The sequence below is a fragment of the Oncorhynchus nerka genome, linkage group LG6 (genome assembly GCF_034236695.1).
Source record: "Oncorhynchus nerka isolate Pitt River linkage group LG6, Oner_Uvic_2.0, whole genome shotgun sequence".
NCBI lineage: Eukaryota > Metazoa > Chordata > Actinopteri > Salmoniformes > Salmonidae > Oncorhynchus > Oncorhynchus nerka.
Window position 1 is genome coordinate 69,501,331 of NC_088401.1, and position 26,467 is coordinate 69,527,797.

General features: G+C 43.8%; 1 protein-coding gene across 2 annotated transcripts; it reads right to left on the reverse strand.

Moving 5' to 3' along the window:
• Window positions 1-403: 403 nt before the first annotated feature.
• Window positions 404-24,084, reverse strand: bod1l1 (biorientation of chromosomes in cell division 1-like 1). 2 transcript variants are annotated; one of them, XM_029662464.2, is made up of 29 exons: window positions 23,841-24,084; window positions 23,418-23,542; window positions 22,358-22,548; window positions 21,638-22,141; window positions 21,340-21,489; window positions 21,011-21,174; window positions 20,782-20,878; window positions 20,500-20,626; window positions 20,349-20,412; window positions 18,397-20,206; window positions 18,207-18,274; window positions 18,001-18,100; window positions 17,723-17,800; window positions 16,166-16,212; window positions 15,415-15,487; window positions 15,226-15,284; window positions 15,043-15,118; window positions 14,822-14,886; window positions 8,144-8,233; window positions 7,964-8,036; window positions 7,660-7,730; window positions 7,061-7,214; window positions 6,814-6,857; window positions 5,973-6,486; window positions 5,794-5,858; window positions 5,566-5,653; window positions 5,195-5,315; window positions 1,713-1,775; window positions 404-1,463 (listed from the first exon to the last, which is right to left on the reverse strand). In XM_029662464.2, the coding sequence occupies exons 1-29, from the start codon at window positions 23,955-23,957 to the stop codon at window positions 1,334-1,336; spliced, it is 5,328 nt and encodes a 1,775-aa protein (XP_029518324.2). In that variant the 5' UTR covers window positions 23,958-24,084; the 3' UTR covers window positions 404-1,333. The 2 variants fall into 2 exon arrangements, with proteins under 2 accessions (XP_029518324.2, XP_029518323.2); XM_029662463.2 differs by having other exon boundaries at window positions 5,973-6,507; window positions 23,841-24,083.
• Window positions 24,085-26,467: the final 2,383 nt, after the last annotated feature.

Below are 26,467 nucleotides of genomic sequence, written 5' to 3' on the forward strand. Positions count from 1 at the left end.
TTCAGCCATGTACACTTTACAGATAGCACATCCATTCACACAACACCTCCACTGAAAAATAACAGTTGAGACTTAACTGCACAGCAGTTAAAACATGTGTGATACACACAGTAGCACTACCTCACCTTAAAGGGGCAATCCGCAGTTGAAACAATAACAAAGCTTAACGTAGTTGTTTAACATGCAAAATGGATTAGACGGCACTTCATGAGTGTTACCAGATGTAACTGTGTGAAAACTATGATGAGTACTATAATTATGCATACGCAAAGTGTGAAGTGTAACACGCGTCATGGGTTTTGAATTAATTTCACATTTAATAATGTCCTGAAACATACCTTCCAGTATAATCAAAAACAAAATGTTCAGTCAATAAGTGAGGAAAGAGTCCCACACACGCCACTTGTTCACCATTTGAAAGGGATTTAATCTCTTCCAATACTGACAACAGGGCATAAGCTCTGTGAGCACACATTACAAAAATAACCAAAAATAGAAATCACTTAATGGGGAAAGTAGTTAGGAGCACAGACAAATCTGTGTAGTAAAAAACAAAATAACAGAAGAAAAAAAAACACAGGGAGAAGACAAACACCTCCTTTACATTCATAGAATGGATACTTCCATGTTCAAGTCCAGTAACAGGAAGAGGCTTCTGGGTACGGAAACAATGAGCAAAAACATAACACAAATTGTAAAAGTACTTGTGAGACTATACCCAGGTTAATAACTTCTATACAACTCTATATGAATGATATCGAAATGTATCTATAGGTCAAAGAAATATAAAACCCTTGAACGTGATGCAGGAACCAAAGGATATATGCCTGCACGACGGCAAATCCTTGGAGTGACCAACACAGACAGAATTCGATTTGTCAGTGACAAAGAATTTCCAGTGTTATGTCCTAGGATTAAAGTCAATGAGGTTCTCCACATAAGACCTTTGATTGGTCTCTAATGCTCCGTTTCATGAGATATTATTAGCTAACATCTTTAAATGACCAGTGCAATCTAAAACATATGGGCCTATGGTGAAGGGTCTATAATACTGTATAGAAATGGAAAGCACCATGAGCTAAATCCAGGTCAGGTGACTGTTTGGAGAACCACCACTGCTAGACCATACTGTCATGCCATCACCAAATGTTCCTATCCAACACATCCACAGGCTTGAATAGAGGGGAGAGGTTCAGATCTGTTAAAATTAATACCGGTATGTATTATGTGAAGTGTTTCTAAAAACAAAGAAGCATTTCAAACTCAAAAAACTCATATGTCAACAGCGCTGTGAATATTCTAATAACTGGGCTTGGGGAAAGCAGGTATTTGTTCATCGCTTGGTCTTTTTGGAAGGGGGCTCCTCAGATTTTTGTCCACCTCTGGTGCGCACTGCTGGGGGGCTGGCTTCACGTTTACGCCCCCCTGCCTTAGCTGACGCCGAGGCCTGTCCTCTCATCCCACTGAAGGGTAATAACAGGTAAGCAAGAGTATGCAGCAACATATATAATGCCCTATTGACAATATATTAGAGGGTCATGTCAAAACAATTATAAAGAGGTCCCTTATAAAAACGAGTTTGCTAGATACTATATAGCATTTCAGAAAATAATCATAACGTTTATACAAATAAACAAGGATTCACACAGTACCAAGAGATGAGCACATCCTGTCACACACACAGACGCAAGCATACACACACATCAACCTACCGTGTGTTTGCTGGGTTGTCCTCTTCACCTCGAGCTCGGGTGGAAGGTTTCCTTGGTTTGTTCCTGGAGAAAATACAAATGGAAAGCAACTTGAGAGAACTGCCTTCTTGCAACCTCAGTGCCAGACACCCCAACAAGATATTGTTGGACAGACTTTGTTCCCTTCTCCCTTATAGTTAATTATGAATGTTTCAGAATTATCTGAAGATGGTTAAGGGCAATGTTACACTAGTTGCTGTTTTCTGTGTGGTGGTTAGATGAAAATGATACACTCCCACTGTTGTTCTATACTGTTTGCAACATATCGTGTATGAAAGGCATTATGTACAGTTGAAGTCGGAAGTTTACATACGTAGGTTGGCGTCATTAAAATTCATTTTTCAACCACTCCACAAATTTCTTGTTAAACTATAGTTTAGGCAAGTCGGTTAGGACATTACTTTGTGCATGACACAAGGAACTTTTCCAACAATTGTTTACAGACAGATTATTTCACGGTATCACAATTCTAGTGGGTCAGAAGTTTACATACACTCAGTTGACTGTGCCTTTAAACAGCTTGGAAAATTCCAGAAAATGATAGCATGGCTTTAGAAGCTTCTGAAAGGCTAATTGACATCATTTGAGTCAATTGGAAGTGTACCTGTGGATGTATTTCAAGGCCTACCTTAAAACTCAGTGCCTCTTTGCTTGACATCATGGGAAAATCAAAAGAAATTAGCCAAGAAATCAGCACCCAATATTTTTTTAGACCGCCACAAGTCTGGATTATCCTTGGGAGCAATTTCCAAATGCCTGAAGGTACCACATTCATCTGTACAAACAATAGTACGCAAGTATAAACACCATGGGACCACTCAGCCGGCATACCGCTCAGGAAGGAGTCACGTTCTGTCTCCTACATAAGAACGTACTTTGGTGCGAAAAGTGCAAATCAATCCCAGAACAACAGCAAAGGACCTTGTGAAGATGCTGGAGGAAACAGGTACAAAAGTATCTATATCCACAGTAAAACGAGTCCTATATCTACATAATCTGAAAGGCCGCTCAGCAAGGAAGAAGCCACTGCTCCAAAATCGCCTTAAAGACAGACTACGGGTTGCAACTGTACATGGGGACAAAGATCATACTTTTTGGAGAAATGTCTTCTGGTCTGATGAAACATAATGACCATCGTTATGTTTGGAGGAAAAAGGGGGAGGCTTGCAAGCCAAAGAACACCATCCCAACCGTGAAGCACGGGGGTGGCAGCATCATGTTGTGGGGGTGCTTTGCTGCAGGAGAAACTGGTGCACTTCACAAAATACATGGCATCCTGAGGAAAGAAAATTATGTGGCTATATTGAAGCAACATCTCAAGACATCAGTCAGGAAGTTAAAGCTTGGTCGCAAATGGGTCTTCCAAATGGACAATGACCCCAAGCATACTTCCAAAGTTGTGGGAAAATGGCTTAAAGACAACAAAGTCAAGGTATTGGAGTTGCCATCACAAAGCCCTGACGTCAATCATATAAAAACATTTGTGGGCAGAACTGAAAAAGTGTGTGTGAGCAAGGAGGCCTACAAACCTGACTCAGTTACACCAGCTCTTTCAGGAGGAATGGGCCAAAATTCACCCAACTTACTATGGGAAGCTTGCAGAAGGCTACCCAAAACATTTGACCTAAGTTAAACAATTTAAAGGCAATGCTACCAAATACTAATTGATGGTATGTAAACTTCTGACCCACTGGGAATGTAATGAAAGAAATAAAAGCTGAAATAAATCACTCTCTACTATTATTTATTTATTTATTTCACATTCTTGAAATAAAAGTGGTGATTTAATTTTAAAACTGATTTAAGACAGGGTATTTTTTTACTAGGATTAAACGTCAGGAAATGTGAAAAACTGAGTTTAAATGCATTTGGCTAAGGTGCATGCAAACTTCCGACTTCAACTGCAGCTCAATGACTATTTACTTTGAGATAAAAAAGAAGCAGAAAACAAAGCAGTACTTCTACACCTGCATTGCTTGCCGTTTGGGGTTTTAGGCTGGGTTTCTGTGTAGCACTTTGTGACATCGGCTGATGTAAAACGGGCTTTACAAATAAATGTGATTGAAAATTTGATTGATTTTGACATGACATTTAAAACATGCTAACTGGGGGATATTGACTTCCTTGTTGTGGAAAAATACTAAAAGACGCTAATATGAGTGGTTGGTGGCAATATTTAGTTTAACAAAACCCAAGTGTGGATAGCAGTCTCTCCTTGTCCATAGACTACTTTCAAGGTAAGGAAAGGAATACATACATTTGTCATTTTTCTGAACTATCCCTTTAAGTCAGCCATGTTCTAGAATCTACACAACATGGAGAAAACTGCTCATCGATCATCTAATTCTAAAATCATGGGCTTTGATACGGAATTGCCCCCCCCCCCCCGTTAGCTGTTTTGCTATAACAGCCTCCCCACTAGATGTTGGAACATTGCTGCAGGGACATGCTTCCATTCAGCCACAAGAGCATTAATGAGGTCGGGCACTGATGTTGGGCGATTAGGTCTGGCTCCCAGTCGACATTCCAATTCATCCCAAAGGTGTTCGATGGGGTTGAGGTCAGGGCTCTGTGTAAGCCAGTCAAGTTCTTCTACACCGATCGACAAACAATTTCTGTATGGACCTCACTTTGTGCACATGGGCATTGTCATGCTGAAACAGGAAAGGGCCTTCCCCAAACTGTTGCCACAAAGTTGGAAGCACAGAATCGTCTAGAATGTCATTGTATGCTGTAGCGTCTAGATATCCCTTCACTGGAATTAAGTGGCCTCGCCCAAACCATGAAAAACAGCCCCAGACTATTATTATTCCTCCTCTGCCAAACCCAGATTTGTCCGTAGGACTGTCAGATGGTGAAGTGTAGTTCATCCCTCCAGAGAACGTGTTTCCACTACTCCAGAATCTAATGGCCTCGAGCTTTACACCACTCCATCCGACGCTTGGCATTGCGCATGGTAATCTTAGGCTTGTGTGCAGCTGCTCGGCCGTGGAAACCCATTTCATGAATCTCCAGACGAACAATTCTTGTGCTGACGTTGCTTCCAAAGGCAGTTTGGAACTCTGTAGTGAATGTTGCAACCGAGGACAAACTATTTTAACGAGCTTCAGCACTCAGTGCTCCCGTTCTGTGAGCTTGTGTGGCCTACCACTTTGTGGCTGAGCCGTTGTTGCTCCTAGATGTTTCTACTTCACAATAACAGCACTTACAGTTGACTGGGGCAGCTCTAGCAGGGCAGAAATTTGACGAACTGACTTGTAGGAAAGGTGGAATCCTATGATGATGCCACACTGAAAGTCACTGAGCTCTTCAGTAAGGCCATTCTACTGCCAATGGTTGTCTATGGAGATTGCATGGCTGTGTGTGGCTGAAATAGCCGAATCCACTAATTTTGGCCATGTAGTGTATATCACGCACTGCATGTCATGTGACACATCGTTTACCTCTCAGCTTCAAGGCGAACAGCAGCTCGAGTCGCAGTTCTGGATTTGGGCGTCTCTTCCTCCTCTTCATCCTCTTTTTGTTCGCTCTCTTTCTTGTCGGTCTTCTCAGATACGGTATTTTCTGTTTACAATGAAAAAGTGTGCATGGTCACACAGTAGTCAAAAGCATGGTGGTGTTAATAGATGCAACAACGTTTCAACCCCTCTCATTTCTCACCCAGTTTAACCTGCTCCTATGAGAGTAAACTGTAATGAATACATACATGTATGAGATCAGAGTTCTCCAACAGCCATCGATAAATGTTTTGCCAAGTTACAAAATTTCCATGGAAATCATATCCTCCTAACTACCTAGACCCCCTGAGCCATACCCGGTTCCTCTGACGTCAATGTTGCTCCCTTCGAGGGCCTTCCCCTACGAGCAGGTTTCTTCTGAGGCGTGTCTTTGTCCTCCTCACCCTGGTAGAGTCCCATGGGGGAGGGAGGAATCCATTCAAACACCATTTTGGTTGGTTTGAGACTGATCAAAACCATTCAAAGATAGAATAATAATAATATACATGATCTAAAATCAGCTTGACTGTATGTTCTCTACCTACCTCATCTGTTTTGTTATCACTGGAGCCCTCTTCTGTCCCCTTCTCCGGGTCGTCAGACTGGCTCACTGAAAAAGAAAGGGAGGGACAGAACAAGTTTTTTTTTTATGACATGGCATGGGTTAATCGAGTGTCATTTGGACCACAGTGTGCGGAAGTAAAAGTATTGCATCTATTCTCACCGCTATCCTCTCCGTGTTGTTTCTCCTCTTGTTCCTTCAGGTCACTTTCCTGCATCCCCTCCACCTCAGGCTGGGTCCCCTCCACCTCAGGCTGGGTCCCCTCCACCTCAGGCTGGGTCCCCTCAGGCTGGGTCCCCTCAGGCTCAGGCTGGGTCCCCTCCACCTCAGGCTGGGTCCCCTCCACCTCAGGCTGGGTCCCCTCCACCTCAGGCTGGGTCCCCTCCACCTCAGGCTGGGTCCCCTCCACCTCAGGCTGGGTCCCCTCCACCTCAGGCTGGGTCCCCTCCTCCTCAGGCTGGGTCCCCTCCTCCTCAGGCTGGGTCCCCTCCTCCTCAGGCTGGGTCCCCTCCTCCTCAGGCTGGGTCCCCTCCTCCTCAGGCTGGGTCCCCTCCTCCTCAGGCTGGGTCCCCTCCTCCTCAGGCTGGGTCCCCTCCTCCACAGGCTGGGTCCCCTCCTCCTCAGGCTGGGTCCCCTCCTCCTCAGGCTGGGTCCCCTCCTCCTCAGGCTGGGTCCCCTCCTCCTCAGGCTGGGTCCCCTTCAACAGAATCAAAGCTCACTTTATAACACACACCTCTCTGTCAATGGAAGGACTAATTGCTACGGTTCCATTTTATCTCAGGGGCCTTCCTCTAACCAGCTCCTCGGCATTCATAGATCTAAAATGGACTGGATAAGTGTAAGCAATAAGGTGATGGCTGCACCTAGCCCTATAATTTCCCATATAACTCATGTATCCAGTCCTTTCAGATCTCTGAGGTCTGCAGGAGTAGAGACTGGGGGTCAAAGAGGAACCAGGCATGGCTCAGTAAACCTTATGGTCAGAGAAGTGAAAAGGACACACCTCCCCAGATTCCTCAGACCTCTTCCTCTTCACTGCAGGTTTGCCTAAGAGAAAGAGACTGTTACTGTAACAAATGCCGGACCAAGCTTTCCTGAGTTCTGTATTAACTCCCTTCCATGCACTTAGAAAGTGCATCGACAGTGATAGTTTTCATAGTTGTTGACAATCACTTTTAATACCCAATCATGCATTATGAAAGTATTTGGATCTTGCAGTAAGATTATATTGTGGATTGAAATAAACTCACGAGTATCAGTGGGCTCCTTGGAATGAGAGCTTTCTGCATCTTCATTTGTCTTTTGCTTGGAGATTGGAGGTTTAGCTGGTCTTCCCCGTCTACTGCCTCTCTTCTGCTCACTCTTCTCCTCTTCCTCCTCATCTTTTTGAAGAGGGGGATGAATCTGATACAACAACAAAACAGAGAGCCCTGACCTGAAATACTGAGTCAATCAGCTGTTAACAAGTGATCTGTGTGGCCATATAAATAGTTGATGTTGGCCTGCTCCCCTCATGTTTTATCACCGCCCCCTGCTGAATGAGACCCCCCCGCTGAATGAGACCTCCGCCCCCGTGCTGAATGAGACCGCCGCCCCCGTGCTGAATGGGACCGCCGCCCCCGTGCTGAATGGGACCGCCGCCCCCGTGCTGAATGGGACCGCCGCCCCCGTGCTGAATGGGACCGCCGCCCTCTGCGGAATGGGGAACCACTGCCCCGTGCTGAATGAGACCGCCGCCCCCAGCTGAATGAGACCCCCCCGCTGAATGGGACCACCACACTGCTGAATGAGTCCCCCCCGCTGAATGAATGAAGGTCTATGCCAAACTGATCATGTCGACTGAACTTACCTCCTGTTTCTCCTTTGGCTTTTCCGATGATGTCTCTCCTGTTTTCTCTTCCTCCTCTTTCTCCTGGTTTCCTGTGTAGGAAAGTAATATGTTTATTTTGTGTGAAATGTGTTGATAATGACAAAAAATTGAATTGTTGAGGGGCACACAGGAAAAATATGATGAACTTGGCATGCATCTTAGCTATCACCCATCTCAATATCAGAAACGAGAGATTGAAAGTACTAAATAGGCCTAGCACAGAGTAGAGCTATGGAAGCATATAGCTCTTGAATTTCCAAATGGCTGTGGTGGAACCTCTTACCTGTGGTGGAGTCTTTGGCCTGGGCACCTGACCGTCTGCCTCTGCGAGGCGGGGTCTCCTCCACTTTCTCAGGCTGTATAGAGAACATCTAACATGGTTACCTCAGACTCGACTCACATACCTCATCAACATACAATCCACACAGGCAGAAGGGGAGTGAGCAGTGAAGGATGATATAACCTCTTTAAGTTCCTCCTCATCCGCAAAGGTTTTAGACGAGCGTCCTCTGCGTGGCGTTCTGGAATCTGTGGCCTTATCACCCGCATTATCCTACAATAGCAAACCATGTGAGCAAGGGTATAAGGGCAATATGACATTACATAATGCATGTACTTATACAGATATCTGCCAAAATAAAATAATCCCAAATCAAATTGTATTTGTCACATGCGCCAAATACAACAGGAATTTGTAGACCTTACAGTGAAATGCTTACTTATAAGCCCTTAACACTTATTTTTCTTAAAACTGCATTATTGGTTGAGTATAAAATAGATCAGTAAAAAATATACAAGGGCACAGGCTAGTCGATGTAATATGTACATGTAGGTAGAGTTAAAGTGGCTATGCATAGATAATAAACAGTAGCAGCAGCGTAAAGGGGGGTAATGCAAATAGTCTGGGTAGCCATTTGATAAGCTGTTCAGGAGTCTTATGGCTTTAGGGAATAAGCTGTCAAGAAGGCTTTTGGACCTAGACTTTCCATGCGGTAGCAGAGAGAACAGTCTATGACTAGGGTGGCTAGAGTCTGAACATTTTTAGGGCCTTCCTCTGACAACCTGGTCATGTACCCTCTGTAGTGCGTTCGGAGGCCGAGCAGTTGCCATACCAGGCAGTGATGCAACCAGTTAAGATGCTCTCGATGGTGCAGCTATATACCTTTTTGAGGATCTGAGGACCCATGCCAAATCTTTTCAGTTTCCTGCAGGGGAGTAGGCTTTGTCGTGCCCTCTTCATGACTGTCTTGGTGTGTTTGGACCATGAAAGCTTGTTGTTGGTGATGTGGCTCTCAACCTGCTCCACTGCAGCCCCGTCGATGAGAATGGGGGCGTGCTCGGTCCTCCTTTTCCTGTAGTCCACAATTATCTCCTTTGTCTTGATTATGTTGAGGGAGAGGTTGTTATCCTGGCACCACACGGCAAGGTCTCTGACCTCCTACCTATAGGCTGTCTCGTCATTGTCGGTGATCAGGCCTACCACTGTTGTGTCGTCGGCAAACTAAATGATGGTGTTGAAGTTGTACCTGGCCATGCAGCCATGGGTAAAACTGGAAGGGACTGAGCACGCACTCCTGAGGGGCCCCCGTGTTTAGGATGAGCGTGGCAGATGTGTTGTTACCTACCCTTACCACCTGGGGGAGGCCCATCAGGAAGTCCAGGATCCAGTTGCAGAGGGAGGTGTTTAGTCCCAGGGTCCTTAGCTTAGTGATGAGCATTGAGGGCACTATGGTGTTGAACGCTGAGCTGTAGTCAGTGAATAGCATTCTCACGTAGATGTTTCAGTCCAGGTGGGAAAGGGCAGTGTAGAGTGCAATAGCGACTGCATCATCTGTGGATCTGTTGGGGCGGTATGCAAATTGGAGTGGGTCTAGGGTTTCTGGGATGATGGTGTTGATGTGAGCCATGACCAGCCTTTCAAAGAACTTCATGGCCACAGACATGAGTGCTACGGGTCAGTAGTCATCACTCGCTAGAAGCATGTGTTTCAGACATAAGGAAGTGGAAGGAAGTGGATGGCTGCAAACTTTCTACTTTTAAACTCTGACAAAACAGAGATGCTTGTTCTAGGTCCCAAGAAACAAAGAGATCTTCTGTCGAATCTGACAATTAATCTTAATGGTTGTACAGTCGTCTCAAATAAAACTGTGAAGGACCTCGGCGTTACTCTGGACCCTGATCTCTCTTTTGACTAACATGTCAAGACTGTTTCAAGGACAGCTTTTTCCATATACGTAACATTGTAAAAATAAAAAAATCTGAAATTTTCTGTCCAAAAATGATGCAGAAAAATTAATCCATGCTTGTGTCACTTCTAGGTTAGACTACTGCAATGCTCTTCTTTCCGGCTACCCGGATAAAGCACTAAATAAACTTCAGTTAGTGCTAAATACGGCTGCTAGAATCCTGACAAAAAATGTGATTATATTACTCCAGTGCTAGCCTCCCTACACTGGCTTCCTGTCAAGGCAAGGGCTGATTTCAAGGTATTACTGCTAACCTACAAAGCATTACATGGGCTTGCTCCTACCCATCTCTCTGATTTGGTCCTGCCGTACATACCTACACGTACGCTACGGTCACAAGACGCAGGCCTCCTAATTGTCCCTAGAATTTCTAAGCAAACAGCTGGAGGCAGGGCTTTCTCCTATTGAGCTCCATTTTTATGGAATGGTCTGCCTACCCATGTGAGAGACGCAAACTCGGTCTATAACCTTTAAGTCTTTACTGAAGACTCATCTCTTCAGTGGGTCATATGATTGAGTGTAGTCTGGCCCAGGAGTGTGAAGGTGAATGGAAAGGCTCTGGAGCAACGAACCACCCTTGCTGTCTCTGCCTGGCCGGTTCCCCTCTTTCCACTGGGATTCTCTGCCTCTAACCCTATTACAGGGGCGCGTCACTGGCTTACCAGGGCTCTTTCATACAGTCCCTGGGAGGGGTGCGTCACTTGAGTGGGTTGAGTCACTGATGTCATCTTCCTGTCTGGGTTGGCGCCCCCCCCCGGGCTGTGCCATGGCGGAGATCTTTGTGGGCTATACTCGGCCTTGTCTCAGGATGGTATGTTGGTGGTTGAAGATATCCCTCTAGTGGTGTGGGGGCTGTGCATTGGCAAAGTGGGTGGGGTTATATCCTTCCTGTTTGGCCCTGTCCGGGGTGTCATCGGATGGGACCACAGTGTCTCCTGACCCCTCCTGTCTCAGCCTCCAGTATTTATGCTGCAGTAGTTTGTGTCGGGGGGCTAGGGTCAGTTTGTTATATCTGGAGTACTTCTCCTGTCCTATTCGGTGTCCTGTGTGAATTTAAGTATGCTCTCTCTAATTCTCTCTTTCTCTCTTTCTTTCTCTCTCTCGGAGGACCTGAGCCCTAGGACCATGCCTCAGGACTACCTGGCATGATGACTCCTTGCTGTCCCCAGTCCACCTGGCCGTGCTGCTGCTCCAGTTTCAACTGTTCTGCCTGTGATTATTATTATTAGACCATGCTGGTCATTTATGAACATGTGAACATCTTGGCCATGTTCTGTTATAATCTCCACCCGGCACAGCCAGAAGAGGACTGGCCACGCCACATAGCCTTGTTCCTCTTACTCACATCGGCTACGGAGAGCGTGATCACACAGTCTTCCAGAACAGCTGATGCTCTCGTGCATGCTTCAGTGTTGCTTGCCTCGAAGCAAGTATAGAAGTAATTTGCTTGTCTGGTAGGCTTGTATCAATGGGCAGCTCACGGCTGTTCATCCCTTTGTAGTCTGTAATAGTTTGTAAGCCCTGCCACATTCGACGAGTGTTGGAGCCGGTGTAGTACAATTCAATCTTAGTCCTGTATTGACGCTTTTCCTGTTTGATGGCTTGTCTCAGGGCATAGCAGGAGTTTTTCTTATCGTCCGGGTTAGAGCTACTTGAAAGCGGCAGCTCTAGCCTTTAGCTCAGTGCGGATGTTGCCTGTATTCCATGGCTCTTTGGGGTATGTACAGTGGGGCAAAAAAGTATTTAGTCAGCCACCAATTGTGCAAGTTCTCCCACTTAAAAAGATGAGAGACCTGTAATTTATATCTTAGGTACACTTCAACTATGACAGACAAAATTAGGAAAAAAATCCAGAAAATCACATTGTAGGATTTTTTATGAATTTATTTGCAAATTATGGTGGAAAATAAGTATTTGGTCAATAACAAAAATGTCTCAATACTTTGTTATATACCCTTTGTTGGTAATGAGGTCAAACATTTTCTGTAAGTCTTCACAAGGTTCACATACTGTTGCTGGTATTTTGGCCCATTCCTCTATGCCAATCTCCTCTAGAGCAGTGATGTTTTGGGGCTGTTGCTGGGCAACATGGACTTTCAACTCCTCCCCAAAAAATTCTATGGGGTTGAGATCTGGAGACTGGCTAGGCCACTCCAGGACCTTGAAATGCTTCTTACGAAGCCATTCTTTTGTTGCCCGGGCAGTGTGTTTGGAATCATTGTCATGCTGAAAGACCCAGCCACGTTTCATCTTCAATGCCCTTGCTGATGGAAGGAGGTTTTCACTCAAAAACTCACGATATATGGCCCCATTCATTCTTTCCTTTACACGGTCGTCCTGGTCCCTTTGCAGAAAAACAGCCCCAAAGCATGATGTTTCCACCCCCATGCTTCACAGTAGATATGGTGTTCTTTGGATGCAACTCATCATTCTTTGTCCTCCAAACACGACGAGTTGAGTTTTTACCAAAAAGTTCTATTTTGGTTTCATCTGACCATATGACATTCTCCCAATCTTCTTCTGGGTCATCCAAATGCTCTCTAGCAAACTTCAGACGGGCCTGGGCATGTACTGGCTTAAGCAGGGGGACACGTCTGACACTAGGTAGGGTGTTACTGATGGTAGGCTTTGTTACTTTGGTCCCAGCTCTCTGCAGGTCATTCACTAGGTACCCCCGTGTGGTTCTGGAATTTTTGTTCACCGTTCTTGTGAACATTTTGACCCCACGGGGTGAGATCTTGCGTAGAACCCCAGATCGAGGGAGATTATCAGTGGTCTTGTATGTCTTCCATTTCCTAATAATTGCTCCCACAGAAGATTTCTTCAAACCAAGCTGCTTACCTATTGCAGATTCAGTCTTCCCAGCCTGGTGCAGGTCTACAATTTTGTTTCTGGTGTCCTTTGACAGCTCTTTGGTCTTGGCCATAGTGGAGTTTGGAGTGTGACTGTTTGAGGTTGTGGACAGGTGTCTTTTATACTGATAACAAGTTCAAACAGGTGCCATTAATACAGGTAACGAGTGGAGGACAGAGGAGCCTCTTAAATAAGAAGTTACAGGTCTGTGAGAGCCAGAAACTTGCTTGTTTGTAGGTGACCAAATACTTATTTTCCACCATAATTTGCAAATAAATTCATTAAAAATCCTACAATGTGATTTTCTGGATTTTATTTTCTCATTTTGTCTGTCATAGTTGAAGTGTACCTATGATGAAAATTACAGGCCTCTCATCTTTTTAAGTGGGAGAACTTGCACAATTGGTGGCTGACTAAATACTTTTTTGCCCCACTGTACGTACGTTCACTGTGGGGACGACGTCGTCAATGCACTTATTGATGAAGCCAGTGACCAATGTGGTGTACTCCTCAATGCCATCGGAAGAATCCCGGAACATATTCCAGTCTGTGCTAGCAAAACAATCCTGTAGCTTAGCATCAGCATCATCTGACCACTTCACTGGTGCTTCCTGCTTTCGTTTTAACATGTAAGCAGGAATCGGGAGGATAGAATCATGGTCAAATTTTTTTGTCTGTTTGCACATTTAATATGTTGGTAGATATTAGGTCAAATGGATTTAAGTTTCCCTGCATTAAAGTCCACGACCACTAGGAGTGCTGCCTCTGGATGAGCATTTTCCTGTTTGCTTATTGCCTTATACAGCTCATTGAGTGCGGTCTTAGTGTCAGCATCGGTTTGCGGTGGTAAATAGACAGCTCCGAAAAATATAGATAAAATCTCTTGGTAGATAGAGTATCTCATGATAAGCTGCAGACCACACTATCTCAGGCGAGCAATACATTGAGACTTCCTTAATATTAGATTTTGTGCACCAGCTGTTCACAAATATACACAGACCTCCACCCCGTCTTGCCGATGCAGCGTAATCCCCTCCAGTTGTATGTTATCCATGTCATCATTCAGCCACGACTTGGTGAAACATAAGATATTACAGATTTGAATGTGATTGTAGCTCATCTATTTTGTTATCCAATGATTGTACGTTGGCTAATAGGACTGATGGTAGATGCAGATTACCCACTCGCCATCGTATCCTTATAAGGCACCCCGACATCTCTGTCTCTTTCTCATGCGAATGACGGGGATTTGGGACTTGTCGGGTGTCTGAAGTAAATCCTTTGCATCTGACTTGTTAAAGAAAAAAATCTTTGTCCAGTATGAGGCGAGTAATCTTTGTCCTGATATCCAGCAGCTCTTCAGTCATAAGAGACGTGGCAGAAACATTACATACAAAAAAAGTTACAAATAACCCAAAAAAACACACACAATAGCACAATTGGTTAGGAGCCCGTAAAACAGCAGCCATCTTCTACGGCGCCATTCTTCAATTAACACCAACATAAAGTGTCTTAATAGGGCGTTGGGCACCACGAGCCAGAACAGCTTCAATGCACCATGGCATAGATTCAACAAGTGGCTGGAACTCGATTGGAGGGATGAGACACCATTCTTCCACGATAAATTCCATCATTTGGTGTTTTGTTAATGGTGAGGGTAAACGCCGTCTCAGGCTCCGCTCCAGGATCTCCCATAAGTGTTCAATTGGGTTGAGATCTGGTGACCGAGACGGCCATGGCATATGGTTTACATTGTTTTCATGCTCATCAAACCATTCAGTGACCACTAGTGTCATCCTACGGTGGCATAGCCATGGTAGTCAAAATAATGGCCTGCCCAGCATTTTTTATACATGACCCTAAGCATGATGCAGTGTTAATTGCTTAATTAACTCAGGAACCACACCTGTGTGGAAGCACCTGCATCAATACACTTTATATCCCTAATTTACTCAAGTGTTTCCATTGTTTTGGCCGTTACCCATAGGTAGTGAAATTTTTACTACCTAATGCAAGTACTGATAGGTAGGGACTATACTTACTTTACTCACTTCCACAGCCAGCTTGGACTGCTGCTCTCGACTGTCCTTCTCATTTTTCTCCATACCTGATGAATTGCAGAAAGGGCACAAGATTTACAAACTCAGATGGTCTTCCCAATTTGAGATGTGAAGCTGGCCAAATGTCACGTGAACGTGTAATAAAAGAATACCAAAACATTCCGTTTTTACTCATTAACACAGATTTGTCTAAATGAATGTACCGGAGTCTTTGGACGTGGTAGCTTTCTGACCGGATAGCCTTCCTTTGCGGGTTACTCTTCCCTCCATTTTGTCCTCCTGAACAAGGAACCAAACAAATTTAGTGCATGTATTTTTCTGAAATAAAGATTGCGTGCTTCAATAAGATGAAATGTTACACGCAGTCATAGAGGGCAGATAACTACCATTTCAGACAGGTCGGATCCTTTCTCGTCCTCTTGTCCGTCTGACTTGGATGCATTGCCTGCAACAAAATAATCAAAATCGTTCCTCAGACACATAACAGAAAGAGAGACAACACAACAAGTAAAGACCAAAGAAGAACAGCGTGACACAAACACCTGTGGATTGCATAAAGCTCATCAGAGACTCACTGGCTTGTTTGACCAGCTTTGATGGCCGACCACGTCGAGTCTCCCTTGGTTTTTCAGGTGTGTCACACTTCCCCTGAAATACACATATAAAAGGTTAACTTCTTATGGCTGCAGGGGCAGTATTGAGTAGCTTGGATGAAAGGTGCCCAGAGGTACCCAGATAAACGGCCTGCTCCTCAGTCCCAGTAGCAAATATATGCATATTATTATTAGTATTGGATAGAAAACACTGAAGTTTCCAAAACTGTTTGAATGATGTCTGAGTATAACAGAACTCATATGGCATGCAAAAACCTGAGAAGAAATCCAAACAGGAAGTGGGAAATCTGGGGTTGGTCGATATTCAACCCAGTCCCTATTGAATACACAGTGGGATATTTGTGCTTTTTGTGACTCCTCTCTTTGGCTGGAAAAATGGCTGTCTTTTTCTGTGAGTTGGTGGTGACCTATCATAATCGTTTGTGGTGCTTTCACTGTAAAGCCTATTTGAAAATCGGACACTGTGGTGGGATTAACAACAAGATTACCTTTAAAATGGTATAAGATAATGTATGTTTGAGGAATTTTAATTATGAGATTTCTATTGTTTTGAATTTGGCACTCTGCACTTTCACTGGCTGTTGTCAGCCCTAAGAAGTTTTAACAGAGGAAAGCAGTAACAGTCACTTTAGCCATCACAAAAATGTAACCAGAAAAGACTGTGGTGCTCTTGTAAAACATGAGTGCTAAACTGCCAAGAATGAGTACTTACAGACTCAGTGACTCCATTTTCCTCTTGTGCTTCAGTCTGGTCTTTATCTGAGATGGTGGAAGGAGGAGAGATCACCTTTTAAAACAGTCTTTTGAGGACTGGAGTTACACAAAGTCAAAACTACATGAAACATGCATTGGCATTCAGGTCTAAAGTCTATACATAAGCTTGGATATTAACAGCATTTCAAAACGCTTTTAAATTTATTATTTTTTACAGTTGGTTTGGTTGTGGGGGTTGGAACTTTTAGCAAAATACAGTCAGTCCCCCTTCAGTTCTAGGGGTGGCAGGGAGCCTAGTGGTTGGGCCAGTAACCAAAAGGTTGCTAGATCGATTCCCCAAGCTGACAAGGTAAAAAAAACTCATTCTGCCCCTGAACAAGGCAGTTAACCCACTGTTCCCCGGTAGGCAGTCATTGTAAATAAGCATTTGTTCTTAACTGACTTGCCTGGTTAAATAAATATATACCAAATGACGCTAAACCCTGTATCCCACCGCTGGCTTGCTTCTGAAGCTAAGCAGGGTCAGTCCTGGTCGGTCCCTGGAAGGGAGACCAGATGCTGCTGGAAGTAGTGTTGGAGGGCCAGTAGGGGGCACGCTTACCTCTAGTCTAAGGACATCCCAATGGAACATTTCCCTGCGTAGGGGGATGTTAAACAGGTGTCCTGACTCTCTGTGGTCATTTAAAATCCAATGGCACTTATTGTAAGACCCCGATGTCAAATTCCCAACCTGGTCCCATTCTATCAGCGCCCTCACTGGCATATATCACTCTCAACCTGATAGCTGATGTATGTTGAGCGTTCTGACACAAAAATGGTCACTGTGGGTGCTACACATTGGTGGTCGATGAGGCGAGTTTCCCCCTACTATGTAAAGCGCTTTGAGCATCTCAGTTGATAGAAAGGCGCCATATAAATCCAATCCGTTATGTTTTATAATCGTATTTCTATCAGAACACTGAGCATACAAAACATTATGAACACCTTCCTAATATTGAGTTGCACCCCCTTTTGCCCTCGGAACAGCCTCAATTCATCAGGGCATGGACTCTACAAGGTGTTACAAGTGTTTCATCCTGGATGCTGGCCCATGTTGACTCCAATGCTTCCCACAGTTGTGTCAAGTTGACTGGATGTCCTTTGGGTGGTGGACCATTCTTGAAATACACAGGAAACTGTTGAGCATGAAAACACCAGCAGCGTTGCGGTTCTTGACGCACTCAAACCGGTGCACCTGGCACCTACTACCATACCCTGTTCAAAGGCACTTAAATATTTTGTCTTGCCCATTCACCCTCTGAATGGCACACATACACAATCCATGTCTCAATTGTCTCAAGGCTTAAAAATCCTTCTTTAACCTGTCTCCTCCCTTCATCTACACTGATTAAAGTGGATTTAACAAGTGACAATAAGGGATCATAGCTTACATCTGGATTCACCTGGTCAGTCTGTCATGGAAACGCAGGTGTTCCAAATGTTTTGTACACTCAGTGTATGTCAAATAATATTAAGGATTGGTATTTGAATATTATTGCGGTTGTGTATGACTTACTAATGTTATCAATGTCCATCTTAACCGGACACTCATGTTCCATGGCCAGCAGTTTTGTCTTCTCAGTCTGAGTCTCATCTAAGCAAAAACAAAGATCAGCAAATTTACACTCAAAAAAACTAACAGAGAGCACACAAACTTTATTTGGTGGAGAACTGAAAAAAAAACACAAAAGAATGGAGGAATGTAGGAAAATCTGGAAACTTGGGAGTTTGTGTAAAACCCGTTGGTGAGGAGTGTGAATGTACAAGGTTAAGATAAAGGTATGAATCTTATACATTGTTTGTCGACTGATGGTCCCAATACGGGCTCTTGCTCAGGAACAACATCAGCATGGCCTGGTTTTTCCTCATCTCTGTCAACAGTAGATTTATTTTCCTTTGAAAGAGTTGGAACAAAGATGCTATCAAAGTCTGAGTAACATTTAACTGATATTTATATTATAGAACTAGAATGAAATAGAAACACCATAAGCCATTCTCACCTGAGACATCCCTTCAACTAATGTCCATGTTGACACCCCCGTATCTTTCCCCCCTGTGTCGAGAATATCTGTGGCCAGAACATTGACTGTAATGTAACTAACAATAAGTCATCCAAATACTCTCCATTGCCTTGTGATACTTTAAGAAAAAAATAACTGACCATATAACTGTTGTCACAAGACACATTACCTTGGCTCCTTGACTGTTCATCCATTTTCTCTGATGAGGCAGTAACTGTTAGATCACTTTCGTCCATTTCCAGAACATGCTCAGAATCTTCCTGATCTTTTGCAACAGGTTTAGTAGTTTCCTTCCGCTGCAGAGCAGGTATGGTTGCCTCTGCGACTTCCTGTGTAGCTGGAGTGACTAAGGTAGGAGATAGTATACTCTCAGGGTCCATGGAGAGCAGGGTCAGAGCTGCCTCTTTCATCTTTATGTCTGCTTCTTGGAAGGAGAGCTCTGGGCAGGCCTCTCGCTGCATGGCCCCTGTGATGTCACTTCCTTGGCCTAGTCTTGCATCTGCTGAGGTACAGATGTCCATCAAAGTCAGAAGAGCATCTGCCCCAGTTGTCAAAGGACGTGGTTCCACCTCACCGAGTGGCATTTCACTGTCATCCTCCTCCAGTTCAGGGGTGACGTCACTCAAAGCATCATAGGTAACAGAGGCAGAGGTGGTAATGGTGGCATCGGTGGGATCCCAGTCTGTGCTTGCGTCTTTGGATTGAGGGCCTTTCTTCAGAGGAGGTTCTGTAATAGCAGGTGAGGAGATTGAGGACTTATCCGACTTTTCATCTGCTTTACGTCCTTTTCTCTCATCCTGGGTCTCTTTCTTCTCTGGGTTTTGGGCCTTTTTATCAAGCATTTTCTTCCCACTCCTGCCTTCCATTTTCTCTGGTGGGTTTTCCTGAGTGTCTTTCCTTTGCTCCTTCATGCTTCCCTCTCTTTTTCTTTCCTTTGATGCGTCAGGTCTACTGCCTGATGTGCTACCTTTGTTTTTGACCTCCAAACATTGAGCTTTCTTATCCTCCCTTGACTTGGATCTGGACTTTTCCATGATCTTTACCTTCATTCCAGGCTCTGTCTCCCTGGACTTTCTGGAGTCTTTGTCAGTTTCAGAGCTGGACTTACTTGGTTTCTGGTTTTCCTGAGTAACATGTTCTGTTCTGGGTTTCTCCTTCTCAATGTCTGGCTTAGACTTGGGTTTTTCTACATATTTGTCCTCTGTGTGGCTCTTTGACCTCTTGAGGACTTCTTTAGGGTGTTTGTCCTTTTTCTTGATGCTTTCTGATCCAGGCTCCATATCAGACCTTTCCTCAGAAGAGCCGGTGGAATCCGGACGGAGTAACTGCCTAGGGTCAGTTTTTAATGGAATCTTCTCTGCTTTGGTTCTCTCCCTTTCCTTCTCATTTTCCCTGTTCTTTTCCTTCTCTCTGTCCTTCTCAACTTTGGCAGCTTCAACTGATGGAGCCTTCCCCTTCTTGGTTGTGGCTTCCTTGCTAGCCCCCTCGTCAGAGACACCTCCTTCTGACACAGATGCCCTACCTTCCCTGGCATTCACTGACACTTTCTTGTCACCTTTCACCTTGGACTTTCTCTCCCCTTTGTCATCACAGGATACTTCAATGTGGGCCCCTTCATTCTGCTCAGGTTCATCTGTGTGGGATTCACTTACTACTCTCTTCTCCAACTTTTGCTTAAGCTTGGAGCGCTCGTCCGACAGGCTACACTCTTTCTCCTTGCGCTCTTTAGGGTTTAACTCTTTGCGGGAAAGCCGGTCAAACTTTCCAGCAGCTCGCTGTTTGAGTGGTGACTCAGATCCCTGCTCCAAGTCCAGGATAAAGGAATGTGTACGGCTTTTGTCTGCCAGCTTTCTAGGTTCTCCAGATTCCTCAGAAGTGCTGACACTCTTCCTCCTGTGCCTCTCTTCTGATGCTGCAGACTCAGAGACTTTTCTGATTGACTTGTGCTGCAAGCTCTTTGAGGAAATACCCTTTGCTTCCTGTTTGTGAGGTAGCAAAGAAATACATCAGCACACAATTCTAAAATAAAGTTATTTAACTCAATAAACAACATTTAATTCATTAAACCAATGGCCAAGGTGAGCATACAGTCACAAGTTAGGATATTCATTCAACACTTACTTCCTTTTTGTTGAACTCTTCTGCTGCATCTCCCTTTCTCTTGCCTGTAACATCTCCCTCTTTCCTGAAAAATTTAAATGACTTTAGCGACATGGCTATGTATCCAGTAACTCAAACATCCACAGGTCCACACAATTACAAACACACACACCGTGAGTCCCATTTCCTCTTCCTACTGAGGGCCATCTTCTTCTCAAGAACCTTCTTTTCCTTGAGAGCCTCTTTGGCCCTGGGATCCTGAGCTTCCAGGCTGGGGGAAGAGGTCTGCTGCCTGCTCTCTGTACAGGGAGTTAACATCACAGTGAATGGACAATTTACCACACCCTCAGCTTTTACAAGAACAAAAGTCAAATGACTCAGGTATAAAAGGTTGACACACTAATTAGTCTGCCAGGGAAAAGCACATTGTGGAATATATTGATGTTACAAGTACCCTGGTCTTCTAGTTGAGCTAACTTCTGTCTACGCTTCTCCTCCATGCGTTCCCTGTTCTGCTGTCTCTTGAAAAGCCTCTCTTCCTTGTCCTTGGCCTGAGAGAATAGAGGTAAGGAGATAGATAGAACAAGTTTGATAAAACCCAGCCACAAAAACGCTTTGCCCACAACTTTTGTATTTTCAGTTTGCAGGCATGTCTTTACCATAAATATCAGCCTGTCACTTACCGCTGACCGCCGACGCTGCTCCACAGTAACCTCATCGTCAGAGTCGCTATAGTAACGGGAATAGAGGAAGGGCTTGTGGACGTAGGCCTGTCGACGAGGCTTGCGCTCTGGGCTCTCCTCATTGTCTTCCTCTCTATTGGTCTTCTTTTTCTCAGACTTTTCATCTTGAGATCACACAGAATAAAAACTAATTACTTACAAGGAAATATTGGCTTCAATATTGCCCTCTAATAGCTTCTGTTTTCACTTAATATCTGAAACGGTCTCAGTTATTCGTATCTCTAAATAAATGCTTCTTACTGAGAAATAATACATGTACACAAACAGACCTTCAGATGAGACCTCGCCGTCCTCTGTAGAATCTGACGGTGGCTGCTCATCATCGCTGTCCTCCTCAAAGGACGACAGGTCGCTAGTGTGGACAGAGCTCACAGTGATGTCACTGAGGCCATCAAGGTCGGAGTCTTCCAGAGAATATTCTGATGAAGAATTACACACGAAACAAATGGTTAATGGTACCTGAAACTATGAGGCTTTCAAATCCTACTTAGTGATTCGACAATGTCATAGTGTAGTGATAATTTTCATCAAATTCATAAACCTAAACATTCAAGACTTAGATCTCACCTTCTTTTAACCTCTCTCTGGCCTTCTGATTGATATGGTGTTTCTCATTGGGGGACTGAAGTGGATCAACATCCTTGTTCAGTACCTCATCTTTTAGCTTTCCTATGGTCTTCCCCTCCTTTCTCTCTTCTGCCTCCTCTTGAGTCCCAACCTCTTCCCCCTCACCCTTCATCCCCTCTCTCTCAGAGTCCACCTGCTCCTGTACGTCCTCTGTTTTGACCTCCATAGCCTGGGCTTCTGACACAAGCTTCGCTTCCTCTTCTTTCTCTGGTGTCTTCCTGTCCTGGTCCTCTTCTCCCTCCTCCACCAGACTCATGTCCTGCTCTCCTCCTTCAGACTCCTGCATCGACTCCTCTGGGTCTTGGTCCCTCTCAGAGCCCCCCTTCAGGCCCTTCTCTCCACTGGAGCTGGCCCGGGAGCTGGCCTCCTGGTTCAGAGTGGTGATGGTATCCAGGATGGACATGGCATCTCTGGCCATTGAAGTAGTAGGGGCAGATGAAGGAGCTGGGAATCCAACATTATCATTGAGTCATACAGACAAATGTTAAGTCAGACAATAATCCAAAATCACACCATTTTCAGACACAATCCCATCTACATTTACAAACAAAACACATAAATTGTTGTGCTCTGCAAATATGAAAGATATTCTTCCTGGAATTAGACAAGACAATAATAGACAGATTAAAGACCTCCTAGAAGCATTCAACTGTATTTCACCTTGCACTGGCAGGTCAAAGTCTTGTTTCTCCTCTACAGGAGCAGGCGGGACTGGGGGTTCATCAACATAGCTGCCAGGGGACATGAATTCACGGACCACCCTCTCCACCTGGGGCCTGAAGGTGTGATGAATTTTGGGATCCACCACCTGAGCAACTATCCTGTCAACTCCCTGCTCCAGCATCCCAGACCTGCCACGAGATCAGAAGAGGATTCAGTTCATATACACAAAAGCGGATGCACTCTCTCTTGATGTTCTAACATGACATATGATTTAAAAAGTTATAGTAAGTGACTGAATAGAGAGATACAGGGTTGCACATTCACAGACCCTGTGGAAATAAGCAACCTGGTCACAGAACGTTTCGTACTATTCTGTATGTAAATCTGAGACACTACATTTAGTATGGTATGTATTCATTTGTAGCTGTTCATCACCCATTTCGTATGAAATACTATGAATTACAATTAAGATTATAGTTTTTTTTAAAGCAAAACGTACACTGTTACGTATTTGCAAAACATACAATGTGTTAAGAATTTGCTAAATATATGATATGTTACGAATTCTAACTAGGCGCCTAACGTTAGCTAGCTCGCTAACATTAGTTGGGTTAAGGTTAGAGTTAAGTTTAGGAGTTAGCTAAAAGGGTTATTCTGGTAAGGGTTAGGTGAAGGGTTCAGGTTAGAGGAAGTGTTAGCGAACATGCTAAGTAGTTTAAAAAAAATAGTTTAAAGTTTCTAATTAGCTCAAATTCGAAAGTTCGAACTTGCAATGAGATTCGAACTTGGAATCTTTGGGTTACTAGATGTTTGCTAGATGTTATAAGCTCATCAATCCACCCTACTTTCGATTTTACCTTAAGTAACCATCTGTCTTATGTAACCATACCAAAAGTAACTTATTATACTAAATTGGATTTCGTTCAGAATAATACGAAAAGCTCTGAGACCAGATTGAAATAAGATGAAAATTTACATTTTTGCTAAGATCCACATGAATAACTAAAACTTGTGCTTTCTGAATAGGGCCATATGTGAACTCTCACGAATTACTTACTGCAGCACCAACTGTCGGATGTTGTTTCTCAACTGATTCTTGTTCAGATGAGGACTCCATGTGTGGTTAGAGAGGTGATTGGACACAAAGTTGTCCACTCGTTGTCTTAAATTCAGGTATGCAGGCTAAAAATAGTGAATAACGTTAGCTAGTTTAACAACATTTTTATCATAGCCATGTTTGCAATTTATTGGTTATGCGTGCACTAAATCCTGTCTGAAAAAACAGATTGTGGTAGGTCTGATCCAGGGCAGCGTCTCGCGACCTGAAACATAGGTACTATTGTAGCAACTAGCGAAGGCAACAGCTTTTGGACAAGATTATTAATGCTTAGACTAATGCTTAGCTACTGTATAATGGCAAATTGTAGATTACTTGCTGGCTAGCTACCTGTTACTATTCACCATTCATAACTGTCGTTACCTTTGTATCCACGTCTGCCAAGCAGTCCCTTCTAAACTGATCGAAAAGACCTTGCGTTTTCAAATGATTGACGATCATAGAGACCAACTGCGGGTCTCCGGGGGGTAAACCTGCCATCTGTTCCTATACGCTTCTGGATTTAAAATCCAAAATAATAAATGTCATTAAAGTCGCTTGCTAACTCCTTAGATTCTCCGTATTTTGATTTAGAACTAACGCATTTGACTCGGAAGTTGAACGATATGCAACCGGAAGAAAAACAACTAAATTACTGTTGCCAATTATAATTGGCGCCCCCTGTCGGTTGCGGCTAGATATTAGATGTCAACCACCCTTAAACCTCATCGAAGAACAAGGTTACGGTAATGTCATACCAGAGGAAGATGCGGAGCGAGGTTTAACTCTACCCAAAATCTGTTCACGAAAATAAAGCACAAAGTGAGGAATCTTGTATGAAAGTCAACAAAGATGTAATTGCTAATTTGCAACTTGATTCTTACTTGATCAAATGGGTAGGTTTTTGAATGCACTGACGTAAGTGGACGCACGTGGCAACTTTGGAAGAAAAAAAACATACTTTATATCGGAGTTGTGCCTGTTGTTCACCTTATCTGCCCTCTCATTTTCTAGGATCAAATATATGTTTTTATAACTAACCCAAGACAGACCACAGCCTGTCGTTTCCAATGTGAGCAAATTCATCATAGTGGGCAGAACAAGCAAGGAGGTGGGCAGAGCCAAGCACGAGCTAGTGGGATCCTATTGGCCCGTTCTAGCATGTATTTGCATATTTTGCAGACACTGAAGTGCACCTGTGTAATAACTAAATTCACCCTTGCACTCAAACAATGCAATTTTTTGAAACTTTGGCAAAGGGTAAAGTCTACAAACCTTAGTCCACTCTGTTCGTAACAGGTTCTAGTTTTGGGAACAAAAAACTAAAATGTTTTTAATCTATGAGAAAATGAGCAGAATGTTTATTATTCACTGTGCTAGAATGGTCCCATCTCACCTGATCTTGTCTGCTCCCGCCTGCCTTCCATCTTTGAGGACATGTATTTCCATCATTAGAATGATCAATCGACCCTCTTGGCGATATAATAAAAAAATATTCGGTTAAACAGCAATGGTTTAAAAAAAGCTGCATGTTCAAGTCTAGTCAGGGAGAATTTTAGCAAAATGTTTTCCTAACCTTAACTGAATTCTCCTAACCTGCTGTGTTAATTATTCTCACCTGCTGCGTAAATTCTCTAAACCTGTCACGAAAAGTTAGTTACGTCCGTAGCTGTGAACCATAGATTGAGTCAAAACCTAGCTCTCAAACTCTAGACAGCATTCTGCCTTCTTTCTACAGTTCTCAGGTTCACCCACAGCTGCCTTATGTGAACTATAATCCCAATGCTATGTTTTAATGTAATTTTTTCCCATTCAATTGAACCTTTATTTAACTAGGCAAGTCAGTTAAGAACTTAAGAACAAATTATTATTTACAATGACGCGGCCTACACCGGCCAAACCAGGATGAAGCAGGGCCAATTGTGTGCCGCCCTATGCGACCCCCAATCACGGCCGGTTGTGATACAGCCTAGAGTCGAACCAGGGTGTCTGTAGTGATGCCTCAACCACTAAGATACAGTGCCTTAGACCACTGCACCACTTGGGAACCCTTAGAAACACCAATAATCACTGCTTGCAATATGGCTTTCGAAATATATGGCCCTTATCTTTCACCAGTGAGAAAGAATCCTTCAAATAAAAAAGATACATTTACTGTAGCAGTTTTGTGCAGATTATGAGGTTTCTGTGTTATGCACTATAGCCCGTTACCATATATGTGATTGAATATTATCTGCTGTTGGCTTGTGTGGATGTATGTATGTGTTATGCAATATAGCTGACTTGAAACATTGTTAACAGTTTCAGGGCCATGGGCCTTTCTCATGATGGAAAATACGGACACATACAGAACGTAGTGTAGCAAACCACAGACTGTTTTTGTTAGAACTCAAACTTAACAATAACAGAAACCAGATATGTGATAACGGTATCTAGGGAATGAGCGCATAGATACTCCACACAGCAACAGTTACATCTATCGACTGGAGCGCCCGGGGGCTGGTACCAGCTCGTACGACAACAATCAACGATAGGCTGGGTGAGTCTAAACCACGCCCAGTCTCTACTCTGACAGGCCGGCTCGGAAGCAGGAACTTTTTCTGTCAGAGTATATTTATAATATCTTTGTCAAGAACAAGTTAGTACTCTGTTTTGCCCTGCGAGGTGGGACAGAGAGCCTGTATATATGAAAATTGCATTTACCACTTATTGCTTAGCTAATAAAAAATGCATAGTATACAATCGGTGACTCATTGTGATATTTATCCTGATACCAGATTCGAATTGACGCAACTCTAACAAGATCCACAAGCTATGTGTTCCACCATCAGATGAAACTACACTTCTTCCCCAGTTATGCTTACATACAGGTGTTCAGGGCACGCTAGATAGCTAATTAGCACAGGTGGCCACCTATGTCTTCCATAAACAAGCGATGTAACATGGAGATATGGCCGTGTGGGAACACTAACCCTAGCCCTATAAAGGTGTTGTCATTTTTTAATTTTATA

Excerpts from the sequence above, each read along its gene's own strand:
- bod1l1 (XM_029662463.2), bottom strand. The coding sequence starts at position 23,957 with ATGGCAGGTTTACCCCCCGGAGACCCGCAGTTGGTCTCTATGATCGTC. Across the intron at positions 6,858-7,060 it reads CAAGGAGCCCACTGATACTC|GCAAACCTGCAGTGAAGAGG; the intron begins GTGAGTTTATTT and ends TCTTTCTCTTAG. Across the intron at positions 1,776-5,194 it reads GTTCGCCTTGAAGCTGAGAG|GAACAAACCAAGGAAACCTT; the intron begins GTAAACGATGTG and ends TATTTTCTCCAG.